The sequence below is a fragment of the Castor canadensis genome, chromosome X, assembly GCF_047511655.1.
Source record: "Castor canadensis chromosome X, mCasCan1.hap1v2, whole genome shotgun sequence".
NCBI classification, from domain to species: Eukaryota; Metazoa; Chordata; class Mammalia; order Rodentia; family Castoridae; genus Castor; species Castor canadensis.
In genome coordinates, this window is record NC_133405.1 from 121,009,075 (window position 1) to 121,024,372 (window position 15,298).

A 15,298-nucleotide genomic window follows, 5' to 3' on the forward strand; every position below is an offset into this window, starting at 1 on the left:
TTTAACATGAGTATTTACCTGACAGTTTCTAAAAAAAAAAAAAGAATTAAATTAGTCTGACACTTAAAAAAAATCTGACAGTGAGTATTATCAGTAATAAAATTCAAGCACACACACACAAAGAAAGAACGTGATTGTATCTGGACAAAAAAAAACAATAAAAAAGCAAAGAGGACTGGTGGCATGGTCAAGTGATAGAGTACATGCCTAGTAAGTGTGAGGCTGAGTTCAAAACCCAGTACCTCTACAAAAAAGTGATTTATCCAAAAGCAAAATGATAAGTGAACTCAATACAGTTAATTACAATAGAAAAAATGAATAATAATCAACACAGAAAAAGTTTACATACTAGCAAAATATATAATTAATGCACTGATTAACTTTATGACTTGTTTTTTGGATGCTGGAGATCAAACCCAGGGCCTTGTTATTACCTTCATGATTTTTAAGGTAACATAGAAATGTGGAAAGTATGTTTATGTTAAGTAAAAATAAGTTTCTAAAGAAAATAATGTAATTGTTGCAATATAAAATATTTTTCAAGAGTATGGAAATGTGCAAAAATGACAAATATTACTTTAGCATAGGGGTATTATGATTGAGTTTTCACTCTAAAACTTCCATTTAATGTCATCATTAGATTCTTTTTCATTAAAAATTTTTGTATGAACTTTGACAAAGAAATCTATCACAAAATGATAAAATGGTATTTGCAAATTAGCTTCTGATACATAAGGATATATTCACTTTAACTGGGAAAAAAAGCCTCTGCCTCTGTTAGTCTAAAATTTTGCTTATTACACACCACTTAGGAAATCAACATTGTTTTTTAAAATTAGGTAAAAAAAAAATCCCTATTTTCAACAAGTAAGACTATCCATAAAGTGTAACATATACAGTTATGCTTTTTATTAAGAAAAGCACAAGGGCTTTGTATTCACTCTCTTAATTCTAAATAACTTCATTCCCAAAAGCCTTCTAATTACAGTACCCCTAAAGACCACTATCTGTGAAGCTACACACACACAAACACACCACAGAGCTCACAGGCCCTAAACAACTGCCACAGAGGAAGATTATGAAGAAGGCAGTGTTCTCCCGTCCCTGCTACATACACTGTATCACTCTACAGGACATCTGAAAACCAGGCTTTGAAGAAGTAAGGTAAGAAACAGGAAAAGAAGGCCTTGTTGGCAGACATGGCAATACCTGTGACTGGAAGAGCTTATGCTAATACTCAATCTGTGAGATAGTTGTTAAACAGCTTTCACCACCAGCCAAAATTTATTTAAATTGCAAGGATGAGGTGGTTCTTCATCTACCTACAGGAGAAAAACAGGAGACAGCAGCTGGGCTCAGCAATAAATGCTACATTTACCTTGTTAATTTCAAACTGGCTCACTGGGACACTGCCATTTAGCACATTTTCTCCAATTTCTATTAATCTCTTCTGAATGTTTTCCACTATAGTGTCTCGGCTTTGATCAGAAAGAATCTGGCCAATGACAAAACTGCAAAAAAAGAGTATTTGATCTTTAATATCATACTTTTAATAAAGGAGAGAAAAGCAGACAGATGCCATCAGATTAACATGCAGGCAAGAGTTACAGTTCATGCTAAGAGCTAACAAGAGGGTTAATGTCTAAGAGCCAGTTCTTACTTGTTTTTGAATACTAACTACCAAAAGTTTACAAACCTTGGAATGCCAGGTTTGTTCTTAGACATGTAGACAATTCATTTATGAGACAGCTAATGCTTCATACAAAACATGATGGAGAAAAGTGTGTCCTATTGTAAAAATTCATAAGCAATTATATTCTACCCTTAAGTCAAAATTTTAGAAAACAAATATTTCACTTTATGTATACAACACCAAGATGTTATCTCTGGCATCATTAAGACATCAAGATATCGTCTCCACCTAAGATAACCCTTAGTTAGGTAAGTAGAAATATAAAGATCTTTATCTAAGTTTTTTTTTAAATCTAAGATTTCAAACTTTTCTTTCCTCTGCTTCAGCACAAGTTGCTCAGTGCTTCAACTTTATGCTGTTCCTCAGAAACTTCGTATCATTCTACAAAGCCCAAAGGAAAAAGAAAAAGGAGTAAAGAAGCCAATATTTTACCCATTTCTGAGAAAATGCAGAGCAAGAGTTTGACAGCTGCATTATAATTTGTCAGAAAAAGAACCCTGACAAAAACATTTGCATAGCTTTAATTACTAATACATTTCTAACTCAGAGAAATTTACTTCTATTATGATGCATCTTTTCTTAGAAAACACAAAGCTGAAGAGAACACTCTAATCGACAGTCTATACAAAGTATTTTCGTCTTTCGGTACATTTGGGGGCAATGAATCATTTGAAACTACTTTTCACAAAAAGCAAACAGTGACCTATACTCAGATGATCAACTTTGCTTAATCAAGAGTAGTTTTGCAGAAGCAACAATTGCTCAATCTCTCAAATTGAAAGGAGAAAAACTGAAAATAAGTAAAAAAATGCTGGTATTTAGCAAAATCAAGATCAGTTTTAAATCTAGCTTTAAAGAAAAAAATTCTTCTATTTTCGAAATTGATTCAGTTCACAAAATAGCAGTACCTGAAAGATGGTGCATAAAGTACCTACAGATTCATTTTTAAAATGAGCAAGTTATATCTTAATGTGACACCCCCCCCTGCAAAAAAAAAAACATGTTTTATTATCACAATCTTCAGTCTCAGATGCAAAGCTAGAAGGTCAGTAAGAACATTTATTATTTCTGAAGTACACACGGTATTTGAAAACTAACTCTTAAATTTAACTGAAATTACTAAGAATCTTTTACACACAAATGATATAGTGGGAACAAAGACTCTCACCATTGCCTACATTGAATTCCAGACATTTTAAGGCACAAAATGGGAAAATCTTAGCAATTATGTTCCTAAATAGGCTCGAGGAAGATCCAGAGGCACAAAACACTTTCTGACACAAAAATTAAAGCAAAACAAACCTACATCAATGAAACCAACTCCATAAAGATGCAAGTATTAAGGTTTACCCTCATCATTAATTAAAATCATAAGATGCATCTTACAGCAAACAGCATTTTTTACTGAGCAAATATGCCTTCCTTTAACTTTTCACCTGACTATAAAATTCTACTCTAAATAAGAACAGTTAATATGCAATAATAAGAATAACAACAAAAAATGGAGTTGTGTCTTTATGCTTGGCAGATTCTTAGGCATTCTCCACATCACCTGATTTTTCTTTAAACACTTTGAAAACACAAACAACAAAATAAAACTAAAAGCTGTACTCACTTTCCAGTGTCTTTAGCCAGATCGCACCAATCTCTTCTAACTATATCTAATCCTTTCAGCTCCTGTTTGGTAACATAATTCCCATCCGATGTTGGTTCAACAACCAGAGCAGCATATTTCTTTTTCTTCAGCAGTAGCAAAGACTTGAAAACACCATCAATGTCTATTTCAAGCAGTTTGTACAACTTATTCACTTCGCTTTTTACCTGTGAAAATTTCAAACATTAATTCTAGCTTCTCAAACACCCAACAGGGAAAAGATGAACATGCTATAAATTCCCAAGAGTTAACATCAACAGAACTTGAAGTTGTATAAGATTAGAATGCATTTATTCACCTTTCACATAACATGATAATATGTAGGATACGATGCAAGGACGTTGAAAAACACAGGGACAAAAAAGGATTTAAGAAAATAAAGATCACAGCACTTGGGAGGCCGAGACAAGAGGATAGTGAATTTAATGCTAGTGTGGGCTACATAGCACATTTCAGGACAGCCTGGCCTATCTAACAAGATTGTGTCTCAACTAATAAATAAATATATAAAACAAGTATAAAGATACAATAACAAATATATAATCCCACTCAAAGGATAAGGTTTATCATCCTTATGAAATATGTAATAAATTTGTAAAATAACAAAAAAAATTTTTGAACCTAAAGACTTAACATATATGAACCACGTGTGGTGGCACATGACTGTCATCCAGCACTTGGGAGACAGAGACAGAAGGATCGAGAGTTTGAGGCCAGCCTGGGCTACACAGTGAGATTCTGTCTCAAAACAGCAACAACAACAAGAGATAAAGACTTAATACATTTGGACTTGCCTTCAAAGAAGTGAATTAATTAGCAATTAGAAAGTCCAGTAAGTAGATACATGGGCAGAAATAAAACTGTTAAAATGATGTCCAATATGTCCCTTAGCACCTTGAATGTAAACAGATAACCACATGCTGAACAAGTAAATAAGCAGTCTCTTCATTCTTAAACAAAGGTCATGGCACAGACCATCACCTTTAGGGAAAAGTTAAAGCTTTGCAAGGCCAGTATAAGTAAAATAGGCTGGGCCTAGTCAAATGCTGGACCTACTTTCAACTGAACAACACAGTTCAAATTCCATACTTTCCAGGTGGGAAAGACAGGAAGTTGGTAGTTTATATGATAGTATTTTCCTATTTAATTTTTTTGGGGGACAGTATCTTAACAAAACAAGCACTCAGGAAACACTTCAGAACTGTGAATTGCTATGTTACAGCTGCAAAAGAGTACTTCTTAATGTCCCCTTGTCTTTTTTTTCAAATATATTTTAAGTGCTCCTGTGAAAATTATAGGGGTGTGTGTGTGTGTGTAAGTATTTATATCTATGCATAAAATACATCTAAATACTACTACATACACATTTCTTATGACAATGTGATAAGTACTAAAGTAACCACATCTTAAACTTACAATACTTAGACTGCTTTCAAAGGAAAAACATATCTTTCAGTTAAGGAAAAACCATCACCTTTGAATTTTATCCTCAAAACAAACAGCTGGAGTAGAGGGTAAGAAAAATAAGAGAATGAAGAATGCAAAGGTGCCAAGTTTGTTATTTTCAGCACACACATGCATATACACATGGATTTATAGTATTCCATGTTAAAAACAGAATTCAAAAAAATAGGTAAAACAATTTTGTCAAATTATCTCACCTTGTTTCCCAACTTAAAGACTTCTTCCAGATTGTTGCTATTGGTGTTTATCATAATTGAATCTGTATCTCCATAAATGACCTCAAGATTCATCTGATGAAAAGCCGAAAGGATAAAAATTAACAAAACTCATTGACCATTATAAACAACGAAAGTAAAGATTTTCCATACTACAGAAATTACAAGTCCTACTAACTTTTGAGAAATTTATGACAATTACTATCTGTATTGTCAGGTATACAGTTGAAGATTAAACCCCCATAAACTAGAAAGGCAAGCACCACAACGTTAAGAAAATTTCCCAGATTTCCTTAAAAGAGAGTTGAGTGGAAGGGAATTGTGTCTAGTTTCAATCGAGAAAAAATATGGAATTTAATAATGAGGAGAATAAAAGGCTAGGAAACGAGGTCTATATTTATCCACCGTACCACATGCTTAGCGGTCACAGCAACTTAAGGAGCAGAAGCATAATGGATTTTAAAAATTCAGAGGCACAAATCCACATTAAATTCTCAACAGTTTCAAACAGTAGTTAGTAGACTATTAAGAGTGCCAAAAAAAATCAATCATAACAAACAACACTGGAGCACATACAGTATAAGGCATGAAAATAAACTCTAATTAGCACTGTTACTAATTTGCCTGAAACACTCACATATAGGCTTCAAGCAGGGGCTAGATCATATCAGTGTTGGTACAAGAAAAAAGCTGTAATCCATTAGGAGGGATTATAAATGTAAACTAGGCATCCTAAGAAGCAATTTCCAGTATGTTTGGGTTACAATTCTCCTTGAATACAAAAAACGTCACCAGGTATATTTAAGAGTTGTTACATAATGAAAAAGCTTAGCATTACCTTCTGTACCATCTCTTTAGTATGCATCAAAATCTAAATGAAACAAAAATCAAGATTAATACATTACACAATTACAGAAACATAAATATAGCCCCAAAAGATAAGTTAACTCTAAATGACTTGTCATTTCCATACATCATTAAAGCTCTTGAAGATTTCCTAAAACCCACCCTCAAAATAACATCACCTAAAAAACGTTTGCCTTTGCATAAATATGTGTATATCTGTATGTCTATATATCTTTAATAAACACACACAATAAAAGATCCCTTTACGATATGGTAAGAAAACTACAAGGCTAAAAAAAAATGCTCTGGCAGTTCTTACTCATGGTTTTTAGGATTTTAAAAAGTATAAAAAAAATCCACTAGATTTAAAATTCTTCACTAAATTCCTTGAAGGCACTGCCTGGAGTTAGTACAGTATACAGTAAAATAAGGGGTTAAATAAATGACCAGTGAATGAAGACAAATTGTACATGGGTCTGTCCCCAGGCCCATAAAGTTTCAAACTAGAGACATATAGGTTAAAATGTACATACAGATAAAAACAGATCAGAAGCAACACAAAATTAACATGTGAAGGCTTCTTAAAAAGTACTAATATGAGGCCAGGCACAGTGGCTCATGTAGTAATCCCAGCTACTTGGGAAGTGGAAACAGGAGGATTGCAGTTTGAAGCTAGTCCTAAGCAAAAAGTTAGCCAGATCCTATCTCAAAGAATAAGCTGTGTGTGGTGGTACATGTCTATAATCCCAGTTACATGGGAGGAAGAGGTAGGAGAATCATGGTTCAAGTCTGGTTCCATACAAAAAACAGTGTGAGACCCTATCTGAAAAATAACCAAAGAAAAAGAGCTGAGGTTGTGGCTCAAGCAGTAGAGCATTTGTCTAGCAAGTGTAGAGCCCTAAGTTCAAACCCAATATTGCCCAAAAAAAGGAGTACTATGACATAGTGAGGATGCACAGAAAGACAGAGCAATATTAAATCATGATGTACATTCAATCCCCAGGGCAGCAAGCAGGCAAGCAATAAATAAATAAATAAAACATGCAGACACTGTGCTAGGAGCACCTCTTTAATTTCCTCATTTCTTTCTCCATGATCCCTAAGAGGTAGTTACTATTAATATCCCTATTTGTTAGATGCCAAAGACAAAGTCATGGCAAAACAAGGATATGAATTCAGATACTCTAGCTCCCGGGCAGGAGCTTTAGACCTGCATACTATTCCCTCTCCACCATTACCCATCTTTCCATGCATCATTCTAAACCAGAAGGTACTTTTCCAGTGGGTCAAATAAAGGTTTACTTCATTTACTTTCTTTCTCCTACTTTGTCAAGTAAGTCCTCCTTGTCAGCTAAGATCAAATCTCATGGTATCATTTTGTTTTTCTTGTCCTCAATATTACAGAGTTCTATAAATCTTATTTTTGGAGCCTCTTTTACATCTACTCTTTACTTTCCATTTTTATTGCCCACTTACTATCTCCTAATTTCAGATGTTTGGTAGGTTCTTAGAGGAGGAATCCCCTTGCCTGCCCTAGGGGTGTTGGTGAATTCTGATTAGGCTAAGTTAGTGGCTGTAAAGTGGAATCATTTAAGGATTTTTTTTAAAAAAAACAAAAAACAATGCCCGACAATGCTTCTAAAAGAGCTCTTAAGATGATTCTTACATTGCACGCTGGGTTAGGATCACTGGCCTATGATACTTTTGTTAATTTCATTCTAGAAACAGTGATAACTTTAGGTATGTGCATGTTGACAACTTAACCTCGGCCAATCAAAGGTAAGAAGTCCTCTAAAAAACTTCCGTGAAAGGTTTTTCTTCTTGATGAGAAGTGAGGGAAAACTATTTTTGGACCAAGGGCTTTTGGAACAGCTGCAACCATCACTGTGACCACGAAGGCCAATACCTAAGAGTACAAGATAACATGTAGAGAAGAACATGCCACAAGGCAGAAAGCATGACTCCACGGCCATGTGGTTGTCACTGAAGGTTAACCAAATGAAACCTCTAAAGCAACATTCTAACTGGTCTTAGGGCTCATCAACTTGCCCTGAATCATTAACAATCTCCTAAATGTTTTCACAAACCCTTTACGTGGAAAGGATAAATTTCCTAGTCTTCCAACAGTTGCTGTGTATAAATTTATCTTTTTATGCCTTTAGTCATACAGTGTGTTCCATACTGGAATTTTGTTCCCAGTCTTCTTTCTGTAATTTCATTTAACAAACCTCAGCTTCTTCCATAAAGCCTGAACTGACTGTCCCAGGCCAAAGTGATCTCTCTTCTCTGACCTGTGCTGGCTCTGTTCTTCCAACAACGGAATGATGCTTTATGTTATTTGTGACTGTTCCTTTCCACAACTAGACCACAAGCTTCTGCAGGTCAGAGTGCACATTTGCACCTCACTGCAGACTTTTCATATAAGGCTCTAAAGAAGCTGTATGTTAACTGACTGTTAGGAACCATAGTAATCCAAACTACTTTTCTATCAGACACTAAAATTCAGTTTAACTTAGGAAATACATTCACTACCCTTCACTTCATCTTCATTTTCTAACATATAAATTATAGGGAAATGCATTATGGGAGAATACCTGACCCTTTTTGGGAAAAGGGCAATAATGAGCTCAAACCAAGTCAGGTTAATCATAGTGAGGACAGAACCACTTATCAAGAGTTCTCTCCACCCTCTGCCCCTTCCATCTTATAAGGCTTAGCTTTCCTCAAACCAATGGACAACTCCATAAGGTAAAATGCTACCTACTAACCAAAATAACTGAGGAGCAACTAGTCAACCTTTCACTACATATACACTAACCAATTTCTTCTTCTCTTCTTTCACAATGTGCACCAAACCTATTATGCTATTCCTGAGTGTACCTTCAGTGTGAACTAGCAATCTTCACCTTTCAGATCCATCATCCACCTCCACTCTCATCTGCCACCAACTCACAACCATTTCTACACACAATCTGAAGGCTACTATAAAAACAATTCTCTCTTTGGTGGAAGAAACTTTTTGGTGGATTTTAACTAGGGCTCTATTAATGAACATGCAACCCTAATACACAAGTAATTTCAAATCTGCCAATAAAAAGATAAAACTCTTACAAGTAGACTTACTGAGTCAAAGGTTAAATTCATAATTATTTTTATAAATCTAGCCCAACAGCCCTCCACAGAGGTTGTGTTTATTTTTATGGGTAGTTTTAATCACCATCTTTTCTAGTGATCTTCACCTGGAGATGATGACAATGCTCTATTTTGGGTTCAAGGTTCTCACCACAGCTTGTCAACTCTTCAGTCTATCCTATATGAGACAACCCACAACCAGGCTGACCTCTGCCTCCTCATGCTTCTCCACTGAGCAGTTCTAGATGGTGGGTACCACAGTGCCCTTTCCAGTCCAATGCTTACCCAAGTGCTGATGACCAGGATCATCCCAAAGCTGCCCTTGGGCCCAGCTCTCAATTCAAACTGCTCACTACTGTTGAACATTCAGTGGACTATCAAATTCTTAGTATCTAGCAGAAAGCCTGGAACACTAAAGCTATTAATAAATATTTGTAGAATGCTAACTGAAAGGATAGACAGTATCATATGCCCCAATTGACAGGCAAGGAAAATTAGGCTCTGAGATTTTGCCAAAGTAACAGAGCTAGTCAAGAGCTTGACCTAGAAGCTGGACCTTATGTTTCATTTTCTTTTCATTACATCCCACTGCCTTATTAAGAAACCAAACTTATACGAATGTTCTAGATGCCAACAATCAAACACTTATACATTAGAGATATTTTCCTCATTAAGGAAATGCACTTTCAAAAATAGTCAGGTACCCAAGAAAGATCTACTGGACACAAGGTACAGTGATTATAAGATGACCGTTCATAAGTTCACTTCAAAGTGACAAGCCTAATATTAAAGCTATCCATTCTGACAGAAAATCATTTTATAAGTGCCAACGGCAGAAAACAGGGCTATAAAGGCTTGCTAAATTCATTAATAAGGCAGACTGCAGTTATCTGATTTCATAGCAACACCTGCATATTTATCTACTCATTACCAATTGGATGATGGAATTTTTTTCAAGCACATTTCAAAAATCTGCCAACTTCAAGTGTAAAAAAATAAACTTTGTGGTTAATTTTTCCCTTAACAAAGTACAGCTGTTGAGAATAATTGTTCAAGATCTTACCCTGTAATGTCAACTGCAGCAGAACAAAGAGTATTTAATTAGCAAATCTATCCAGTAATTCAACACCTATTATATAAAATGCCTTCGTGATTTTATTCAGGATAATTTGCTAAGAGGGTTATTACTGACATTCAGATGGAATTTAAAATTCCTACGCAAGTCGAGTCATAATAGCAGTAATGATCTCCCCAATCAGGAGATTCGGTGTCACACAAGGCTCTCTTGCAATGCAGCAGCCGATTTCCTGACTTCTTAATTCCTGGGCTCAGCTCAGTGAGAGCCCTTCATGCCGATATTTCAGTCAGCAATACATCTTTAATGGGACTCTATTAAAATAACTAGAACAAAAATGACTTTTTTTTGGTTAAAAAGAATGACAGCACTGCCATCATATCAATCATTGCAGGCTTTGCAGAACAGTGCTGTTAGGGGAAAAGAGGAGGGGGAAACAGGAAAGGGTGGGGGCGGGGAGAACAATAATTAAAATAATATGAAAAGGTATTTGAACACCAATCTGAGCCTCTGAAGGCTGGGGAAGGGTGGTGGGAACTACAGAGCAAATTTAAAATGTATATCAAAAATTGTTTTCTAAAGAAAATAATTTGTTCAGGAATAAACCCATGATGTATGGTTTACTAAGCAGAAAATGCATGTTTGCTATGTCAAGGTTAGGAACAACAGAAACCTAAGACTACTACTGAGATGTGTACTTACAGGCTCTGCTAACATGTCCAGAATGACATCTGGGTCTTTACATTTTGTTGATAAAGAATTCCGTTGACTTGCATTCAAAGGTTGTGAAATGTTTTTAGGTGCTGTTATAGTCTAATACAGTGCTTATTAATACTAAACAAAAGAGAAAACATCAGCTTTCCAGAGTCAAAAAAGTAAAGCATCAAGGTTCTTCTCCAAAAGTGTATGTCTACAATACCTAGTAATACCTACTAACAAGAAACCCCCCTTTGGTGTATGATTCAAATATTAAACACAATGAAAATCCTACAAGCTAAGAAAATGTCATATAAGGTCAAATCCTAAACAAATAATGCATGAGCAGAATACCAAGTGAAATCCCAATGACTTTAGGATTCTCCTGTTAGTGGTGACATAAATTTAGAAATAAACTGGAAATTTAAAAAAAATACATAAGCATAATAGGAGTAGCAAAATTCAAGGTTTTGAAGGATAGGGAAGCGTGTAAGAAATACAAATATTATGATATTTGGCATTCCAAACATTATCTAAGCATTCCCTATTCTAAGTTTCAGCAGTTTCCAAGCAGGACTCAGTATTACTCAATTCTCCCACTTCATTTCATCCTCATTATATTAGACTGCCTTTTTCCTATTTCCCTATTCACTTTTAGTCTCAATTCTTACATGTGTCTTCTCTATAAGATGCCAGGAAATAAGGATTTTGGATTTAATAAGCACTCTACTTTCTGCCTCTACCAATTAACTTCTATGATTCTGGGTCACCTATTGATTTTAAACCTTAGTTTTATCTTCTCTAAAACTGGGGTGATACTACCATCTACTTTCCTGATCTGGGCGGGAATAAGAAGAACTATATGCTGAAACAGTGCTCTGCAAAGATAAAATATTATACAAATATTAAGTTTTTTTTAAAAGTCAGAGGTCTAAAATCTGAGTCCTAATTTAAATGTCAAAATTACTAGCTAAGTGCTTTGGGAACAAGCTGGTTTCCCTCTCCAAGGCTCAACATCCTCATTTATAAAATAGAGGCTGAGATGGTCCCAGATCTGAAAGTTTAGAATCCAAGTTTTATGTACAGAAATGTCTCTGATTTGGTTGTTTTGTCTTTGAACCAGTCATTTCTTTTACAGTAGGGAAAGGAAGCACTAATGTATCCAACAAGGGTAATTAACATGACAAGAATGTACTTCTATATTCTAGGTTGCCTTTGAGGACTGTGTGGTTATAGAACAGTTGGAAATATGTTAGTGCTCACAAGTTGTCTGCATATGGTTTTATGCACTTAGTATAAGTGGGTGGGTATATTTACAGTACATAGAAATTTCTAACACATTCTGTTAAGATCTGTTTTTCACTAACCAGGGAGTATGTATACACATCTAAAAATGCATCAGATTTCTCAACCACAGCACTATTAATGCTTTAGGATAAACAAATTTTGTCATGGAGAGTTTCTCTGTGTCCACTGTAAAATATTTAGTAGACAAAGGTCTAGCTTTCTTTTAAATTCAATGAACTAACATGTCCCTGCACTAGACTGTATTTTGTCCAATGGGGCACCTCCTCTGCCTTTCCATTTCATTTCTAAAGACCTCACCACTTACTTAGCCTACCTGTCTCCAGCATCACTACCTTCCAAGCCATTCTTCATTTATCCAGGGTTCTTTAAAAAATACATTCCTTGAAATGAAATTCAAGTCCCTTAGCTTGACCCTGAGACTCACGATCTATTTGAGGCCTGCCTCATCTTCTAATGCTTCCCACATTCATTCTTTGATCCAGACTTCCCCTCATATTTTAGACTCATTAAATATGCCATGTTCTTTTCTTGCTTCTGTGCTTTTCACATGTTATTTCCCCCACAGTGGTTAAAACTGTATGTTGAGAAGGTAGGCTATGTTGATAGTTAATGTGATAACATGGCTAGGCCATGGTACCCATATATTTGGCCAAATATCAGCCTAGATGTCACTGTGAAAGAATTTTTTAAATGAGATTAACATTTAAATCAGTTGATTTTGTGTAAAGTAGATTACATCCCTTCCAATCAGGTAAAGACTGAGGCCCTTAGAGGAAGAATGAATTCCACTGCAGACTGCCTTCCAAACTGAGCTGCAACATCAACTCTTCCCTGGGTCTCCAGCCTGCTTGCCTGCCTGCCCTGCAGATTACACAAGCCAATGTGTGTGTGTGTGTGTGTGTGTGTGTGTGTGTGTGTGTGTGTAAGGGTTCTAACTAACTGAAGCTTCCTTACACTGAGGCTACTATGACTAAATATAACAACATGTATACTTCACTTTGTACATTTTCTGGAATTTAAGCACTCAATAAGTTTTAGGTTATTACCTAACATTTACTTATTTTACAAGGAGCTTCCCACTGTCAGAAAAGCCTTTTCTGGCCTCATCAACCCAACAGTATTAATGGCTATGTACCCAACAACAAGCCACTATGTCACAAAAGGTAATATTAAGAGACTATGAACAGGGCTGGCGGAATGGCTCAAGTGGTAGAGTGCTTGCCTCGCAAGCGTGAGGCCCTGAGTTCAAACCCCAGTACTGCAAAAAAAAAAAAAAATAAGAGACTATGAACAAATTATAGGCAGAGATCATGGCACAGCAATTAAACCTACTACAATACCTGGCACATGGTAGTGACTCAATAAATAACTTGTCTCTTAGGATGTAGTAAGAAGAGAACCTTCAGTGGTCCATCTTGAAAGAACAAAGCCATTATCGATCAAAAAGTGCACCTCTTACAAGACCCTAAATTGGTTACAAAAAGCAGCAATTAAGCCCACACGCACTATACATTTAAATGCTGGCTCTTTCCATACAAGAAATGAGGAGTGAATCAATTTTAATCCCACCTTCAAACACAATGCATGTTATATAAACAAACATTCACTCAAGAGAAATAAATTTCTACCCCAATGATAAAGGTCCATTAATTATAAACTTGACTGAAAGCATACAACTCTTGTTTCCAGGTAGACTGATTTTGTTTTAAATCCTTAATTTACAACCTAGACCTTCTGGTAGCTCATGTGTAAAGAATATAAAACACACTGAATAAACAACATTTTCTGAAAGGTTTCTCTTCCCAAACAGAACATTTATGATATTTATGAGTATCTCTCAATTACTGCCCTACAACTTGACAGGGCTCTAATTTTGATCTAAAAATCTAAAATACCACAAACTATGGCTCTGAATATGTGAAACTTCAAAGTGAATGTCTCCTTTACCTTAAAATTTCTTGTCCCCAAGTGTGAATTTTTGTTCTGTGAATTTTTTAAAACTCACTTTACAATCTGACTTTTAAAAACTGTTTTCACCTTTAAAGAAAGCTTACTTTCATGACATTCTTATTCTCTATTCCTCCTGTACTCCAACCTCTGATTTAGAAGCTTACATCCTGCATGTTTCACTTGAACTTATGAGCATCACTGCCAGATTTGGGGTTATATCTGACACAAGGCCCTGCACAGCTTGTAGAGCTGACTTTAAAACACACTTGAACTAAATCTACTCACCAACACAAGAGCTCAAGTACAAGCCTGTAACACTCTTAAAATACTAAATTTCCAATTTTAAAAAAAAAGCCCTAGGACACTAAGATTGAAACTAGAGCAGGAGACATTAACCTAAGGTCAATCAAGAAATCTGAAAATCTCCTGAAACTACCAGCAAAGATTTCAATGTGGGAAACATATGCATGTTCCTAGGAAGAAGACTCACATATTTCTTCAAATTTGAAAGTTTGATTTGTTTAACTATAAGTACCACTGAATATGCCTGAATCAGTCATAAGAACAGAGCTTTCAGATTCCTTAGGATTCATATAAAATCTATGAGACTAGAATTACCCCCACCCAAATGGCCTTGCCCCCTGCTTTTGAACTGAACATTTTTCAGCACCTACCTACCTTCTGTGGAGTTCCCTCAAAGAAAAACATCCATGTGTCAAAAGGCTGCAATGTGGATCCCTGACTGATTCATCCTATAACTCATCTGGGGGGCTAATTAAGACATGGCCAAACTGTGTCTGTGCTTTAGTGAACATAAGCGCTCAAGCAAGTTTCACACAACCTGATTAAAATTGACTCGAAGTGTCTTACTTCAGTAATCACTTAGATGGAATGAATTTTACATTAGTGGGATCAAGCATGCACCAGGCCTCGGTGGAAATGAAAAGGGCTTATAGTAATAGGATTTATAAACCCACCCATTAGGTTAATGGCTAAATGATTTACATGTAACTTTCTCCCCCACCCCGCCTTCCCTCACCCTTTAACTCAGTAAAAACTATGCTTGGCATTTTCCACTGCAGTGCCGCACACAAAGGAAATAGCCTTTCTATTTTGGGACATTCTAATTTCTAATAATGGCTTGGGTAGCTACCATTAACTCTTTCAAAGCACAAATAATTGCCTAATAAAATTAAGTATTCTATAAGGCCTAAAAGTGCTTAATTGATCATAATTGTCTATTTGAGAAGAAGGCGGCAGGCTGG

At 35.7% G+C, this 15,298-nt stretch overlaps 1 protein-coding gene across 4 annotated transcripts in view; it reads right to left on the reverse strand.

Moving 5' to 3' along the window:
* Pola1 (DNA polymerase alpha 1, catalytic subunit) overlaps positions 1-15,298 on the reverse strand; it is a 283,414-nt gene that overhangs the window by 161,290 nt on the left and 106,826 nt on the right. For all 4 annotated transcript variants that reach the window (XM_020188477.2, XM_020188474.2, XM_074063672.1 and 1 more), the window contains 4 exons: positions 5,865-5,897; positions 5,009-5,101; positions 3,309-3,514; positions 1,379-1,511 (listed from right to left, as the gene is read on the reverse strand). In XM_020188477.2, coding sequence (XP_020044066.1) covers positions 1,379-1,511; positions 3,309-3,514; positions 5,009-5,101; positions 5,865-5,897 — 465 coding nt within the window. The remainder of the gene's footprint in view (positions 1-1,378; positions 1,512-3,308; positions 3,515-5,008; positions 5,102-5,864; positions 5,898-15,298) is intronic.